Source organism: Falco biarmicus, chromosome Z (assembly GCF_023638135.1).
Source record: "Falco biarmicus isolate bFalBia1 chromosome Z, bFalBia1.pri, whole genome shotgun sequence".
Lineage (NCBI taxonomy): Eukaryota > Metazoa > Chordata > Aves > Falconiformes > Falconidae > Falco > Falco biarmicus.
In genome coordinates this window covers 32,290,419-32,307,686 of record NC_079311.1, presented here as the reverse complement: position 1 = coordinate 32,307,686, position 17,268 = coordinate 32,290,419, and the positions used below count along the sequence as shown (strand labels likewise).

General features: G+C 42.0%; 1 protein-coding gene across 3 annotated transcripts in view; it reads left to right on the top strand.

Moving 5' to 3' along the window:
- NRG1 (neuregulin 1) overlaps positions 1–17,268 on the top strand; it is a 306,774-nt gene that overhangs the window by 266,897 nt on the left and 22,609 nt on the right. For 2 of the 3 annotated variants that reach the window (XM_056325700.1, XM_056325699.1), the window contains 2 exons: positions 4,946–5,075; positions 14,820–14,878. In XM_056325700.1, the coding sequence (XP_056181675.1) occupies positions 4,946–5,075; positions 14,820–14,878 (189 nt within the window). Of the gene's footprint in view, positions 1–4,945; positions 5,076–14,098; positions 14,167–14,819; positions 14,879–17,268 lie in introns of all 3 variants that reach the window. The other variant, XM_056325701.1, reaches the window with a different exon arrangement.

Below are 17,268 nucleotides of genomic sequence, written 5' to 3'. Positions count from 1 at the left end.
ATGTCCCTCTCTTACTCTATGCAGGTACCTTCTTCTTCCATTGGCATAAACTGCAAGTAGACTTTGCTTAAGCCTCAGTCTCAGAAAACAGTGATAAGCAGAAGTATTTGTTCTGTTCCTCCTCAGTAATTTACTCTTTTTCTTCACAAAAGGTTTCCACCTGCAGTCCACTAAGGTGGCATATTTGCATACCATAAGTGGCCTTCCAGTGAGGATGGCAAGCCTTCCTTTGTGCTACAGCTGCCACTTTATCTCCATTGAGCCACAGGCATTTCACTAATCACCTTGCATGACTTTGAGCGTGTCCTCTGACTTTACACCAGCTTTGCAGAAACTCAATTCAAAGAGGCATGGATACTATTCTGTTTAGCTTGCAAAGCCCTTCCCTTTCAGTCTCAGTAATCCCTTAGGGCTCCTCTCAGCAGACTGCCTCACCTGTGTAGGGCCTGGGAGTCCTGCTGCTGTAGCCACTGAACTTCAGAGGGGTATTTTGGGAAGCAAGAGAGAGTAAAGAGAATGCATTTTCCTGCTTCATGGCAGAAAAGGGTCAGAGATTCCCCAGGTAAGCTCAGAATTACATGAAGTTGTGTCTGCTTGACATGAAATGATCCTAAGGTAGTTTTACAGCAGTAATTCATGTTATAGAGAGTAGTTTTTGAAAGATGCAATAGTTTCTATTTTTATTCTTGTTAATAGCTTTTAGTCAGTTCCCGTAGATAGGAACAGATCTCATTGTCTTTCAGTGCCCTGTGAATAACTGCATTAGTAGGAACTTTGTTCAGGCTGCCTGCAGTTGCTTTTTTACTGTGGTGTTTCTGCATTCAGGGAAGTTGGGTGGGGAGCAGGGAGGAGGTATAGTATGCAGTGTTTTCAGTTGTTATCTCATGCATGATATTTTCAAATTTCATTACAGCATGTAATTTAGTCCTTTCAGTAAGCTAGGGGTTTGGTATAGGGCTCTGAAACAAACCAGCTTTTCTATCTTGTGCTTGCATAGCTGAAGAAAGCATTGCAGAAGAGAAAGAAGGTACAAATTTTGACTAGGTGAATAAAGAAAAATGCGTAGATACATGGTCTACGCTGCTGGTTGTTCCCACTATACACCCTCCAAGCCCCTGTCTGCTAGAGATGTATGGAAAGTGTTTTGGGCCTCGTTATGGATTGTATTAAATTTGCTCTGATGAACACCTGCTCCCAAACACCACATTTCTTCCGTTATGTGGCTTTAAATGAAACCCAAAACCACAGTTAGTGTTTCTTGTATTTAATTTGCAAAATAGGCTTATAGTGCATACACTGAATGGTGGCCATATGCCATAAAAACTAGGCATCCTTTGCAAAGAAAAATTAACATCAGAATTAACTCACTGGAGACTTTTTTCCCCCTCTCACCCCATGGAGTTACAAAGCTCAGGCAGGTTGGGACCACAGTGCCAGTAGATCAGTAATACAGAGAAAATTCACATGCAAGATTTATACAACAGTTTTGAACATGCAATGCCAAAAACATGTGCAGAGGCACTCCCCACAAACATATGTGTAAAGCCCTTGTATCATGAGATTTCTCTGAGAGCTGCAGATTATTCCCATCTCTAGCAATCAGTTCACAGCAATTGCTGCTATGCAAAGCTCACATCAGCTGGGAAGTAACGGTTACTTTGAATCTTCACAGTGATCTGCTTTTGCTTGAGCTGCTGCTGAAAGCAGCAGTGAGCAAGAGGATGGAAACAATTATAGATTGCTGTAAGCCCACTTGCTACTGTATCTACCTGTAAAATTCAATTTTAAACATTCCATTAGCCAGCAGGGTAGCAAAATGGGTTTTTTTGCCAGAAACGCTGCAACAATATTGCTTTTTTTTCCTTTTCAAATGAATGCATTAGCTTCCTGAGCTCAAGGACATCCTCAGAGTGCTTGTCTCACTTGAAGTTTGAAGTCTTTCAGTAGGTAAAAGGACACAACGGTGAATTGGCTGTCAGCTGAGAGAGGCTTAACAGTCAGTTTACCTGTTAAGACTCACAAATGCTTCAAAATATATATTGCTATATAGATGGGATTCACTCACCTACGCTTCTCACATCTCAGGTCTTGGTATGCCATAGCCTGTCATATCAGGCATCTCCCTTGGGCTAAAGGTCCAGGCTCCTTTCAAGCCTATGAAGAAAGAAAAGCTCTTCCATGAAGCAGATCTCCCATCCTAAGGTTCATGTCAAGGATGGTGGTCAGCTCATTGATATCAAGCATAGACAACCCTTCATTGCTGAGCTGAGGGCAGTCTGTTGGCCAGCCTTTTGTCAACATTGGGTGCAAAGTCCTGTTTGAACTGGTGCTAGCTGAAAGTGTCAGACTACTCTTAAAACATGACCCCTTTTCCTGCCTCTAGACAAGGCATAAATTTATCCTGGTCTGAGAGGTTATAAATCATGCTTTGAGGGGCCAGGAGAAAGGAATGTGTTATTACAAGGAATTAGTACTCCATGTTTGCATTTCATTAGCACTTAGAGGCCCCCATCAAGATCAGGATCTAGGGAGATGTGGCACAAAGGGTGCAACAGTGGGAAGCAGGAGGGAGAGTGAGTTTTGGAAGATGTCACAGAAGAGATCATGCCAAACCATAGGGAAGGCACCCCATGCAAGCAAGGCATCATGGAAGAAAGAGAAAGAAACTGGCATGCTAGTGATCAATGGCAAAGGAAGGAAGGGGTATGAAAGATGTTAGCTGCACAGGCAGATGGGATTTTGATGAGTAAAAGGAAGGACTTAAATATAGCAGTCACAATCTCATGTCTCATCAAAACAAGGTAGCTAAAGTCACTCTGAAAATGGTGCCAGCCAAAGTGGCCCATTCTCCCAAGTGCCAAGTGCTAAAAATGCAGTTTTACTTGGAAGATGATGGAAAACACATGAAAATCAAATATGACAGGGACTACTTCATCCTTATTCTCAGAAATAGGAACTCAAAATATATGTGGTATTTGTTGATAGACAATCTGCTAAAAGCATGTTTTCTTTGGATTCAATGTGTGCAGCAAATGTTAAAATAGCCTACTACAAACATGCCCCTCAGGTGCCTTTGTGTCAGAAAAGGCTTTGAATATCAGGCAACTTTTATATAGGTGCTTGCAGCTCTCTAGTCAACTCCAGTGCGATCCGTCGGTAGATAAAAGCATTGTTCCACCTGAGGGTAGAAGCTGTCTTTCAGAAACAAAAATACTGGGATTTGTTCAGCACTGTAACAAAATTTCTTACTTCTATATGTCTGGAGACGGCTAAACAAAAACATGCAGGAAACTTCCCCACTTTTCAGAGATGACAGGTAGTCAATTTAGTTAGTTTTAGCCATTTAAAAATTAGGGGCATATTCTCAAGAGTTTAAGCTTCCGTCAGTGTAGGGAGACAGACACCATCATCAGAGAGGCTGTTTATCCCACTCATTGTGGGAATAACTTCAGCTCCTTTCTGTAAGCAGTGGAGAGCACCTTACAACTAAACAATTCAGTTTTAGGCAGATAAACCCAAGTTTAATAATGAGAATGACTGGCCAGAGGTCACATAGCCCATCAGTGGCAAGGTTCCTGAGCTGAGTACTGACTGGTGTCCAGGCTTCAAGCATGTCTACTGTGTTCTGACAGAATTTAGAGCAAAACTTGTCCAGACTAGAGGGCAACCAGAAATTGTAGTTTGGGTCTGCAGCTGAAGCCTAGCAGGTACATGCCTGACTGGAGTTTAACCCAGCTTACAGAGGTGGTTTTGGAGGCACAGAGCAGTGTGAGGAGCTGAGAACATAATATGGCCTCCCCATCATCCCTGTTGCTGCTAGCTAGTTTAAAGCAACCTCAGGCAGTCACCTTACACTAGTAGTTACCAGCAATGACTGCAGTGGGGACATTTTTGAGCACTCTCTCTCTCACAGTACTGCTCCCTTCAGTCAGAACACCATCATTTTCTTGACGGACACTGCACAGGCAAATCCTAAGGCTGGGATTTCTCATCCTAAACTGGCAGCCTCCTGCAAGATTGCTAGCTAATCCTGCCTTCTGCAGGTATTCCCTGAATGCAGCAGGGAGTAAGCTAAGAAACAGTGCAAGCACAGTGCTACTGCCATTTGATAGCACTACAGGCTATTATAGGCTATAGCACTATAGCTACTATAGGCACTAATGGTGTCTAGCAGCCTTGGTGGCCCAAAACTGTTAATACTTCATGCAGATGAACCCATCTGAAGGAGATGCTATGTTGGCCTCCAGATCACAGATTCCTGCAGACACAGGTATGGCAATCACACACACAGAGGAAGGCACAATGCCTCCAGACCCCCGTCCTCTCCCTCCCTACAGAGTTGAACCAGAGCAGCCACAGCTCTCATTTATGGGCTGGGGGAGAGGCAGTCAGCATTCAGCCAGTCACCCTCTCCCCTGGGAAGAAGGCAGTGGCTGAACCAAGGGGTTCAGTCCCAAGAGACTGAATCAGCCTCAGGTAAAGCTTCACTTACTTCAAGGCAGTGTCAGGAAGAAACCTCATCCAGGGCCTCAGTTTATTGGGCACCATATTAGCAGTCTGTAATGACTCTCACACCCCAAAAAGCACTTGAATGCAATTAATGTGATGTAAGTAACGGCACAAATTACACATTTTTAATTAAATATACATGAGTGCTGCAGAAATTTAAGGTCATTTGATGGACAGGGCTACTGAAATCCTCTCTTTCTCCCAGACCGTGTGTGGGGTAGCATATCTCTGAAGTATGTATTTAAACTCCACTTCCTGTGTTGATCAACAAAATACATGATCAGGTAATTAGTGCCTGTGGTAGCAACACAGAGAGCTCAGAGGACTTGCCAGATCTTTCCTGGCCTTACTTCTTCCCCCAGATACAAGTACGCTTACCAGTTAGGAAAAAACCCAAGCCATTCTGATCCATATTTTCACTCTTTGTCTTTTCCAGCCACTTCCACATCTACAACTGGGACAAGTCATCTCACAAAATGTGACATAAAGCAGAAAGCCTTCTGCGTAAATGGGGGAGAGTGTTACATGGTTAAAGACCTTCCAAACCCCCCAAGATACCTGTGCAGGTAAGAAATCCTATTTCTTTACTTTGGTGGAGCCTCCAGGTTCCAGAAATGCTTTTTCTTTTAAGGAGCACCTGAACAATTTCTTCCCCTGTACTTAAGCATTAGATATTTCTTCATTTTTAAGTATGTGGACGTGGAAAACAAGCTACTAAGAATGATCTTTGTGGTTTTATATAAAGCATAACAGAGGCTAGGTGGTAAATCTTCCCACATGATACTGGCACAGCAAGCCCCATTGACACTTATATGACAAGAAGTAATACAACTTGTTCTTAATGCTAGAAATAATGGAAGAGATACCATAAACTAAATACATGGCAAATAGCAAAAAAAGGTGTGTGGATAACTGCATTGGATAAGTGCCCTATATACAGGGCAGATTGGTTATTTTTATTGTCTGCTGTAGTAACTGAACACTTTCTAGTGAGACTGGGTTCACAACTGGGGTTTTGCTGTTACGTTGAATTGCACAAAAAACTATTAATATAATGGCAATTGGTGGAAATTACTGCTTTGTATGAGGATCTTGATTCAGCAGGTCATATGAGTTTAGTCTTAAGGGTATGCTTGTGCACCTGTCTCAAGTTCTGGCCTGTGCTCTATCAGGCTGTTGTGATAGTCTATTATGTTGGAGAACATGGCTTCACCAGGGGCCCAGTGTAAATGCCTCTATGCAAACGCGTGTAGCATGGGGACTAAACAAGGAGATAGAGGTATGTGCACACTTGCAGGCTATGGTCTTATTAGCATCGTGGAGATGTGGTGGGATGGCTTCTATGACTGGAAGTGTTGGAATACAAGGATAGAGACCCTTTAGGAAGTACAGGCAGGGAAGAAGAGGAAGGGGTGTCACCTTCTATGTCAGTGACGAGCTGAAGTGCATGGAGCTCTTCCTAGGGATGGATGAGGAGCCAGCTTGGGGCTTATGGGTCAGGGTTAAAGGCAGGGCAGGGAGAGGTGACATTATACTGGAAGTCTGCTACAGGCTGCCTGACCAGGAAGACCAGGCAGATGAGGCTCTTTATAGACAGATAGGAGCAGCCTCACATTCACAAGCCCTCATCCTCATGGGGTACGTCAACCGCCCCAATATCTGTTGGAGGGACAACACAGCAGGGCACAAGCAATCCAGGAGGTTCCTGGAATGTGTTGATGATAGCTTCCTTCTCCAAGTGATAGAAGAGCCAGTGAGGAGAGGTGCAATGCTGGACCTTATTCTCACCAACAAGGAAGGGCTGGTGGGGAATGTGAAACTTAAGGGCAGCCTTGGCTGCAGTGACCATGAAATGCTGGAGTTCAAGATCCTTATGGCAGCAAGCAGGACACACAGCCAGATCACTAGCCTGGACTTCAGGAGAGCAGACTTTGGCCCCTTCAGGGATCTGCTTAGTGGAGTACCGTGGGATAAAGCCCTGGAGGGAAGAGGGGCCCAAGAAAGCTGCTTAATATTCAAGGATCACCTCCTCCAAACTTAGGTGCTATGCAGCCCAACAAAGATGAAGTTGGGCAAAAATGCCAGCAGGCCTGCATGGATGAACAAGGAGCTCCTGGACAAACTCAGACTCTGAAAGAAAATCTACAAAGGGTGGAAGCAAAGACAGGTAGCACAGGATGAATACAGCGAAGTTGTCCAAGCAGTCAGGGACCAGATTAGGAAAGCTAAGCCCTGATAGAATTAAATCTGGCCAGGGATGTCAAGGGCAATACAAAAAGCTTCTATATGCATGTTGGTGATAAAAGGAAGACTAGGAAAAAAGTGAGCCCTCTCCAGAAGGAAATGGGAGACCTGGTTGCCCAGAACATGGAGAAGGTTAAGGTACTCGATGACTTTCTTGCCTCGGTCTTCACCAGCAAGTGTTCCAGCCACACTGCCCAAGTCACAGAAGGCAAAGACAAGGACTGGGAGAATGAAGAACTGCTCACTGTAAGAGAAAATCAGGTCTGAGATCATCTAAGGAACCTGAAGGTGCACAAGACCATGGGGGACCTGATGAGATGCATCCATGGGTCCTGAGGGAACTGGCAGATCAAGTGGCTAAGCCACTATCCATCACATTTGAAAAGTCACAGTGGATTTGTGAAGTTCCCAGTGACTGGAAAAGGGAAGCATCATCCCCATTTTTAAACACGGAAACAAGGAAGACCTGGGGAACTACAGGTCAGTCAGTCTCACTTCTGTGCCTGGCAAGATCATGGAACAGATCCTCCTGAAAACTATGCTACGGCATGTGGGAAACAAGGAGGTGATTGGTGACAGCCAACATGGCTTCACTAAGGGAAAATCATGCCTGACAAGTCTGGTGGCCTTCTACAGTGGGGTTACAGCACTGGTGGATAAGGGAAGAGCAACTGTCATCATCTACCTGGACTTGTGCAAAGTGTTTTACATTGTCCCACATGACATCCTTGCCTCTAAACTGGAGAGACATGGATTTGATGGGTGGACTGCTCAGTGGATAAGGAATTGGCTGGATGACCACACTCAAAGACTTGCGGTCGATCGCTCCATGTACAACTGGAGACCAGTGATGAGTGGGGTTCCTCAGGAGTCAGTATTGGGGCCAGTGCTGTTTAACATCTTAGTTGGTGACATGGACAGTGGGATTAAGGGCACCCACGGCAAGTTTGCTAACACCGCCAAGTTGTGTGGTGCAGGCAACATGCTGGAGGAAGGGATGCCATCCAGAGGGACCCTGACAGGCTTGGGAGGTGGGCCCATGCAAACCCCATGACGTTCATCAAGGCCAAGTGCAAGTTCCTGCACCTGGGTTGGGACAATCACAAGTACAGGTTGGGCAGAGAATGGATTGAGAGTAGCCTTGAGGAGAAAGACTTGGGAGTGTTGGTGGATGAGAAACTCAACCTGACCCAACAATGTGCGCTTGCAGCCCAGAAATCCAGCTGTATCCTGGGCTGCATCAAAATAAGCATGACCAGCAGGCTGAGGGAAGTGATTCTTCCCCTCTAATCAGCTGTTGTGAGAATTCTGGGGCTGCCAGCATAAGAAGGACACAGACCTGTTGGAGCGAGTTCAGAGGAGAGCAACAAAGACAATCAGACAGCTGGAGCACCTCTCCTCTGAAGACAGGCTGAAAGAGTTTGGATTGTTCAGCCTGGAGAAGAGAAGGTTCTGGGGACACCTTATTGTGGCCTTCCAGTACCTAAAGAGAGCCTACAGAAAAGCTGGAGGGTGGCTTTTTACAAGGTCACATAGTGACAGGACAAGTGGTAATGACTTCAAACAGAAAGAGGGCAGATTTAGGTTAGATATAAGGAAGAAATCCTTTACTGTGGGAGTGGCGAGGCACTGGAACAGGTTGCCCAGAGAAGCAGGGGATGCCCCATCCCTGGAGGTGTTCAAGGTCAAATTAGATGGGGCTTTGAGCAGCCTGGTCTAGTGGAAGGTGTCCCTGCCCATGGCTGAAGAGGTTGGAACTAGATAACTTCGGGTTAACAGTTGGATCTGATGATCTCAAAGGACTTTCCCAACTAAATGATTCTGATTCTATCTTTGAGGCCCCTTCCAACCCAAGCTATTCTATGATATGATTCTGATATGAACTTGGGTGAAGAGCTACAGCACTAGAGTTCACCTGCCTGGTAGTGCCTCAGGTAGCATTTACCTTTGGAGCTCAACTGTTCATAGTCAGTTACTGCTGCTTTCTGGCTTGAGAGGAAACTCAGCATGTAAACCTTGGAAAACATCCTTGGGGCCTGGCAGGACTGAGAGGAAAGGGTGCACTTTTGTAAGGATATTGCTGTTTTTCAGACAGACAAAAGACAGTGGTCAGTAAAGACTGTCATATGCTGTAACTGCATAGATTTTTGGTCTTCTGGTACTAAAAATCAAATGACACTAATTGTAACGATTACTCTGGTGGGTGAGTTAGGTGAAGGTCTATGATGCTTTCATTAGGTCAGGAAGGCATTGACTGCTTGTATGTGTTTTAAATTAAAAACAAAAACAAAAAACAAAAACAAAACCAAAAGAAACCCCAACAACCCAAAAAACCACACAAACATCAAACCCCAGAACGTTCTGCTTTATATGTGAGGTTTTGTTTTTGTAGAAGGATGTTACCTGTACTTCATTATCTTTGTATTGCTTTGCTTTTTCACAGATCACTCTGTTATTGAAAGTAATGAATAATTTTCCATTAATTTTAGAATAATTCTTAGTTAAAGTGAATATGGAAAAGTTACTTGCTCTAATGGGTCCGATTTTATTTTAGAGAGAGAGAGAGAAAGAAAGTTTTGTGTTAAATTTACGTGATCATTATGAGCCAGCACTAAAAGATGAGCAGTTTGCTATGACTCTCCAGGGTGTGTACAAGAGCCTACCTGCCTGTTTCAGCTTCCTGTCCAAACACTACGCAGAAAACTCCAGGGCAGCAGAGCTGAGCATCTAGCAGACTTGCTAATAATTAACACTGTCATGACAGTTTCAGAGGTATCCCATTTTCAGTGGCAAGGGGACAATTCTTTTTTTAAAATTCAGAGATCTGACTGTGTTTGTTCTTTCATGTTATGGATTGGCTAATTTTTTAATTAAACAGCTCAGCGAAACTTGCATGAAATGGTGATTTTTTCCCCCCTCTTGCAGATGAGAAATAACCTTTAATTCTGGGCCTGGGGTTGAAAGAAAAGGCAATTTCCAAATCTGGCAGATGTGCCTCTCTCTGGGTGGCCCAATACCTATTTGGAAAAACCATCAGAGCTGTAAAATCAGAGGGGATGAATCTCATTTACAGTAAGGCAGTGGAAAAGGATTCTTATCCTCAGGATAGTCAGGGCCACCACTGTTATGTAGGGGCTATGCCCTCTAATATTTGCCAGAACTGAAGCTTTACGTTTTGTGCAAAACAGGACATAATACAGCCACGTAAGAAATAGAAGTGTGAGTACTTGAAAGTGGATGTGCTGGGAAACTGAAATGACAAAATATGGTTGTCTCCTTATTTCATTAAAAGTACAGATGTCTACTTTTAATTCTAGTGTTCCAGTGTTAATTAAAATAAGTATGCAACCAGTACACATTGCCTTCATTGTTCTGAGAAAATAAATCTTCCCCCAGAACATGCCTACGGAAACACAACGCTTGAAATATGGTACTTAGTCTTCATATTTCTGCCTCAGTAGCAAGTTCACATTTTTCCATATGGTCCATCTGTTGAGGGAAAAACAAAATTTCTAAAGCATAAGCCATATCATTCTAAATTGGTTTTATCCCTAACCAAAAAAAAATTACTCAGATTCACAACAACCATGGAATTTTTCAAGTGATATCTCTGGGTTTGTAAACTCCCTATTTTATTTAAAAAACCTGAGCTCCTAAATCCATCTTCTGTTAAAATCTAGCTATGTACTAAAACAAAAGAGTGTTTTGTAAAATATGTAGCATAATGATCCAGACGGGATCAGATCTTGCTCTCAGGGATACTAATGTGAACTTCAAGAAAATTCCCTGCTTTCAAAAGCTAACCATGTGAAATACTCAAGAAGTGTGTGAAGATTTATTAATGTATTGTACACCTGCATCTGTGGTAGCATGTATGTTCCCTACATGTATTTTAATTATGACCCCAGACTGAACAAATGAAAATGTGAAAAATGAAAAAGGAATCTTTGAGACTGCTCAAATAAACTATCTGTATAAAGTTTTCAGAAATTTCATAGGAACACGTCACATTTTGAAAACAGCATAGACTTTGTAAGCCTGGATGTTACTCGCTTCCTATGAGGCTGAGGTTCGTAAGTCAGTTCTGCTCAGTTGGAAATGGATACCCAAGTTCAATGAAGACAAAAAATCAGAGAGCTTCTTCAATAAATACAAAATTAAGACCAGAAATCCTAGCGTTTGCTTCTTACTTGAAGAAAAATATATGTGAATATAATACCCGTTATGCTTTTAGAGTGTTCTTTTGAAGTGTCGTACCATGAAGGCCTTCATGGTCTAATCGATTTCTTACTCACAAAGATCATCTTTTCTAGTGCTTTTGTTGTCAGTGAAGAAATGAATTTACATCTGAATTTAACTGGATGAAAAAAATGCTTCTCTCTAACAGAAGGATGCGGCTTCTTAGCAGAAGAGTGAATTGCATACTTTTTAATAATATAGCCATTTTCTATATCTGTCTTCATGTAAGGGCCCTGGTGGAATAGAAATTGACAGAAGGTTCTTTAAAACAGCAAAAAGAGAAAATTTGTTTGCATGATGCTAGCAGAACTTCCAAAGACACTCATTCAACAGGCAGGACAGAAATACTATTTCTGATTTAGACTATGAAATAGACTGGTAAATATGGAAGTGTACTGTACTTCCCATGAAAAAATACATTATCCCACAATGGATTTGCTTATAGGCAGTGGATGAAATGGAATTGTGAGGTCCTGATCCATTCAGCCATTCCTCTCCCACTGCAAAACTGTTTGGTGATACGTTTGATGGTCTGAAAAGTGATTTCTGAATGCAAGTGAATACTGTTCTTTGCAACTATTGTGTGAAGAGGAAAAAAGCAATTATTTTAGTATATGTGGTTTAGTATTGTGGTCTCACCCAATTAATACAATAAATAAATATCCAACTAGCCCTTTTTTTAGGCAGAAAGGAAATTATAAGGCTCTTGCAGCACAAATATCTACCTGTTGCCCTGAGTTGTTTTACTCCAGCTTTTCCTAGCATCATAGAAGAAATTGGCACATGGGTAATGTCCTAGAAAATAGACACAACAAGATATTTCTCGTACTACATCTGGAAACTTTGAGTAGGACAAGGTGTTTTGAAAACAACACTTTCGCAAGCTGTTTGTAGAAGTGCAGCCTACAGTAAACAACCTGCCAAATAGCAGTGGAAACAGTGCTGCGCTGCATATCTGGGCGACAAAATGCCTTTAGCACTCACACATAACCATCAGCAGGCAGGCTCCTCTCTCATCTCATCTCGGCTGGCCCACCCCGGACCTGATCTCAGTGGCAGGTGCTACAGTCCATTTGCTGACAATGGTTTCAGAGCAAGTATAAAGACACTTGAGTTGTTTTCAGCGCCATCTCAACAGGGCTGACCCTGCTCAGCCTGGAAGCAATCAGCAGTGTCTACACCAGTGCTCAAGTTAGTTTCGCCAGCTCCACAGCTGCACCAACACTTGAAAACAAGCACACACCACTGGCCAAGTGGCAGGAGAAAAGCCTGAGGTTTTTAATCAGCAGCATCTTCATCGGGATTGTGTAGGGTTCATAACTGACAAACAAGATTTAGAGGTCCCTGTGAAACAAAAGCCAGTGCAGGTTTGAACACCAGCTTTCTAGGGACAGGTATTAAACAAGATCACCATAGCACAAAATAAAACTGAAATCACAGCGGTAAAATATTTTTACTTTCATTCAGTAACACGGAACAAAATACCTTCTATCAAGGGCATTTTGCCTTCTATCAAAGCCACATAACGTCTTCTGTAATGCCCAGCAATATCACCTCTTCATGACACAGTTATCTTTGTTGCATTTTTCTCAAGTGAGTATACCTCTGGAGACTGGGACCTCTCCAGACTGGGTACTTACGAAAAGATGTGACCCTGGCTCTGAAGGACATAAATTTATGATAAACAAATACATCATTACAGCAAATCAGCTTCATAGAATCATCTGCAGATCCTCAAATGACACCTTTATTATATAAAAATCATTCCTGTGTGGTTTATCTGAATAAGATAGTAGTGACATTGGTCCTCTGCTGAAGTGATTTTCTGGAAGTCCCACTTGTACAAGGGCAGCATCCCTGACCCTTAAGGCTAGAAGTAATTGTGGAAGAGTGGAATTTAAAAAATCAGTACAACTTTCAATGCACATGAAACTCAGAGGGACAGAGAAGGTGGAGGGCTGTTCTGAACAATGTGCATTTGCAAATAAGAAGGCTCTTTGGCCCCTTGTAAGTAAATGACAAAGCAGTTTGAAAAGGAGGCTAGCACCAGATCAGCAGCAGGAGAAAAAGACGGTGAGATTCTTGCACCATGGCAAACTTATGGAAAGCATCAGAAAGACGACGCAGGAGACATGTATTCAAGGACACAGATATCAGGTAATTTCATGTTACATGCTGAGTAAGAGTGGATAGATGAAGGAGGAGGAAAGAAGATTGAAATCAATAGACTTTTAGTGTGGTGCACCATCACTCACACTTGCATCTGAAGCACAGGAGCCTGCATTGCTGTAGTGATATCTTGTGAGCCTGAGCTCTGCCTCAAAATGAAGAATAAAAGTGAAGGAAGAACTGACAGCCGGCAGCAGAAAAGACAAGCAAAGCACAGAAGAGAAATTCCTTCACTACAATCAAGGAGAAAGCTGCACTGAAGTTTTCTGCAGAAGAGCTTATGAACTGAAAGGGCTGGCAGCTATGAAACTTCAAATTTTGAGCACACCTCTACCCTCTCTCTTACTTGTCGATTGGACTGACTAATTTTCCATTTGTCAGCCATGTTGAATATACTTTCTGCCTTTGGGTTTGAGTTTGTCTTCTCACCTTTTGGATTTTTTTGCTCTTTTCTGTGATTGGTATTTTAACTATTCCCCTTCAAAGGAAATTACTGGAAGACACAGCATGCCATTACAGAAATAGGGAAAACACGGCATTTTCATACATTTTATGTGACTGGTGAAAGCAACAGTGTAAATTGTTATTATACACTGCATTGCAAACTTAAAAAACTCAGCCTGGTCTTTTCATGAGGTGGAATAAGCAATGAGCTGATACACATTTCTGCTAGTCCTGATTCTTTTTTCTTTCTTTTTTCAAAACAGACAAGGAAAAAACTTCCTAGTTTTTTTACTCTGGTGGATTTTTGCTATAAATTTTGCCAAGTATTGTCTTCTGGAAAGGTTACACTTTTGTGTCCCTTTTTTGATCATTTTTCACTAAAACCTAACCAGGAGGTCACCTAATGCACTCCCATCTCCATAGGCCAGCAGATGTCAGTCTGTTAGTGCAGTGGTTTTGGTGTACTATTGCTTATCACGTTTTTGCCCTTTAGGTGCCAACCTGGATTCACTGGAGCAAGATGTACTGAAACTCTGCCCATGAAAATCCAAAACCAAGAAAGTATGTTAAAATAATCTGAACTTTGCTTTCTTCCCCAACTACAGCAACAAAATCAATAGTACTTGGTGTTTTCACAGTTCAGCTGGAACCGGCCTCTTTACACACCAATTTATGACCTGATTCTCTAAAGTAAAATCTGTACACCATGGCATTATTGACCTCCAAAATGTTTCTCATTTGTGTGATTTTTGGTCTTTCCATCCATTTGCAGATGCATTTGTATGGCGCACACTGGCAGCTTTCTTGTTTGGGAGGCTGCTGTAAAGTGCAACCCTATAAGAGCAAACTCACAGAGATGAGTGATGTACAGAACTTGTGTCCTGGCTGCCTTGTGGAAAGTGCATCCTAAAAGCAATTTGGGAATTTGGAATGGTGAATTTCTGTCTCACATCTCGAAACACACTTTGATCTGGATTGGTTTGGTTTTGGCTGGTTTTTCCAGGGGGAATTTCTTTTCATTTCCACCGAGCAAATGAGTTGCTCTCAACATCTTGAGCCATTTTGACATGCTAAACCGAGATTCAGTTTCTGAAAGTGAACTCACCAAGTCGTATCAGTTCACACTGAAGGAGCTTCTTTCTTAGCATATATTCATCTCTTCTCTTTTCTCTGTTTTTTTCTCTACCATTTTTTTTGTTTGTTTTTCCTCTCAGGTGCCCAAATGAATTTACTGGTGATCGCTGCCAAAACTACGTAATGGCCAGCTTCTACAGTACGTCCACTACCTTTCTGTCTGTGCTGCAGTAGAAGCATGCTCAGTTGGTGCTGCTTTCTTGTCACTGCATCTTTCCTCCAATTATTTTTTTTTTTTAATCTGTAACTAGATTTGTTGCCTAAGGCCTAATATTGATTGTCTCTGCCTGTTGCATGAAAATTGTAACAAAAGGAGGTGCAATACTCTCCTGGATTGTTTGGCATCGAGGTTATGGGGAAATGCAAGACTTAAGGATGCTGTGAAATTAACACTGAATGTTGTGATATGGACTCCCCACTGACATCAAGCAGTAAAAGTGCAAAAATAACATTTTGAAAGTTTCACGTTTTATTTGCTGCAAAAACTTTATGAGTCTCTGTACAGGACAGTTCTCCCCCAACAAAGGAACAGGTAGCTAATCCTCTACTTGCATATGAGATTTGTATTTGGACCTACAAGTTAAAGGTAATTGACATGCTTACATTGTTTCCGATCAGTACGTGCCAAAGAGGATCAAAGTGTTCTTCCTTCTCGTTGTCCAAGTTTCAGGGGAAAGAGCACAGAAAGAAAAAGGGGGAGAGGCAACATAAACAATGGGGTCTGACGTATTTATTTGTGGGTAACAGGTGCAAGAGATCAAGTATTTCAGAGCCAGATTATTTGGCCAAAGAAATGTATGAGACAGACAGACACACACACACACACACGACTGTCTGTGTCAGACTGCTGGTTGAATCAGCAGTGGAGTCACATATCTCATAAGCTTTCCCATAGAGCCGTAGGTTAATTATTATTACTTGTCAGGGAGGAAACAGAAATTACACTGAATATTAATTTTCTCTCATTGGCTATAGCAAAGTCAAAGGTAACATATAAGAAAATTGCTTAGATCTTACATTTTAATGCATGTGTGCTATTCATAATTAATTGTTCCTGGCATCAGAATGTACTATGATCTAAGAGCAGTACTATAGGAACTATTTTTTTGATGGATTACTTGCCAGCACAGAAAAATTTCAGAGACCAAAGGCTAGCTTAATTTAATTTCTGTTAGTATATAGGACAAAAATCCATTAGCATATGCTGGATGCTTTGGAGCCTGAAGAGATGCACAGGTTTTCTCTTATACTCATGGATGAAAAATGTCCATACATAATTCATACTGCCCATCATGGAAGCTAACCATGTAAACCCCAAGGGTGCTGACTGGAGACCAGACCTTCCAGCATTCAAGTGTGTATTTTATGCCCTGTTTTTAAAAGCTTTATTAGTGTGAGTTATTTTCAAAATGCATCTGATAACTATGGATTTGAAAATTTTTATGATGTTACAGTGTTTAAGTTTACCAATTGTTAGAATTAAATGGCCTTTTCTGGGTATTGTGGTGAAAAGTGCAGTTAAAGTTTTCTGATCTTAGAAGAATCATTTAAAAGGAGGTGGTGTAAAAATATAAGATCCATTGTTTGCTACTGAATCTACCCTGAAAACTATCGAAGAATTGTACGTTGATCAAAAATTCAACTTCTTGCTCAGGAAAAAAAAAAAAAAAAAAAAAAAAAGAGGTTTAGGTGGGTTTTCCTTCATTAGTTTTTCAGTTCCCTAACTCTGGTTGGGATTTTTAAAGGAATCTTTGGGCAGTAGACACCAGGCTGAGATTTTCTGAAGTTGCCTCCATGGAAAAAGCATAGGTGCCCTTGCCTTGCTGCAAAGTCATGCTTAGCTGTAGTGCTTAAGCTGATCTAGCCCTCCTCTCCTTCAAATGCACAGGCAGGAGAGCACACCACTACCTACCTCTGAGGGCCACAGACAACAGCCATGAGACTCTGGCACTTCTGCCTACCCTGCATCTGTAGTATAATGTCTACAAATCTTAAAATGACACTTTTAGAAAGGGTCCAGTGAGGGTACACTTATATTTAACAAAAAAAAAAAAATAGTGAAGAAGTATTTATATGACTTTTTGTTATTACACCCAGCACAGACCAGAACATACAATTGTAAAGGGGACTTAGAATGAAAGTTATCTTCAGGAAACCGCAGCATTTGGGACCTAAAGTCAAGCTCATATTCTACACCACGTGCTCTGGGTGATCAGCTTAGCTCTGTAGATGCACCCTTTGCAAAGTACAGAGCAAATTGGAATGTTAAATAGCGTTAAGTGCCAGTAGGAAACAAAAGTGTGCATGTGAACTATACGCTGCTGTCTAATTTTACTTGCTTTCAGAAGGATCTTTCTTCATTTGGAAAGAAAGGGTCAATGGGGTTCCACTCCAAGTGTGCCTACTGCTTAAAGCTCTGTATTTGGCCATTGAGAAAAAGTTAGCTTCAGAAATCTGCCTTAGAGTTGGTATTTGTAAGAGTCCTGAAGTTACAAGCTTTGCTGAATGGCTTTTGCAAGATCAAAATAA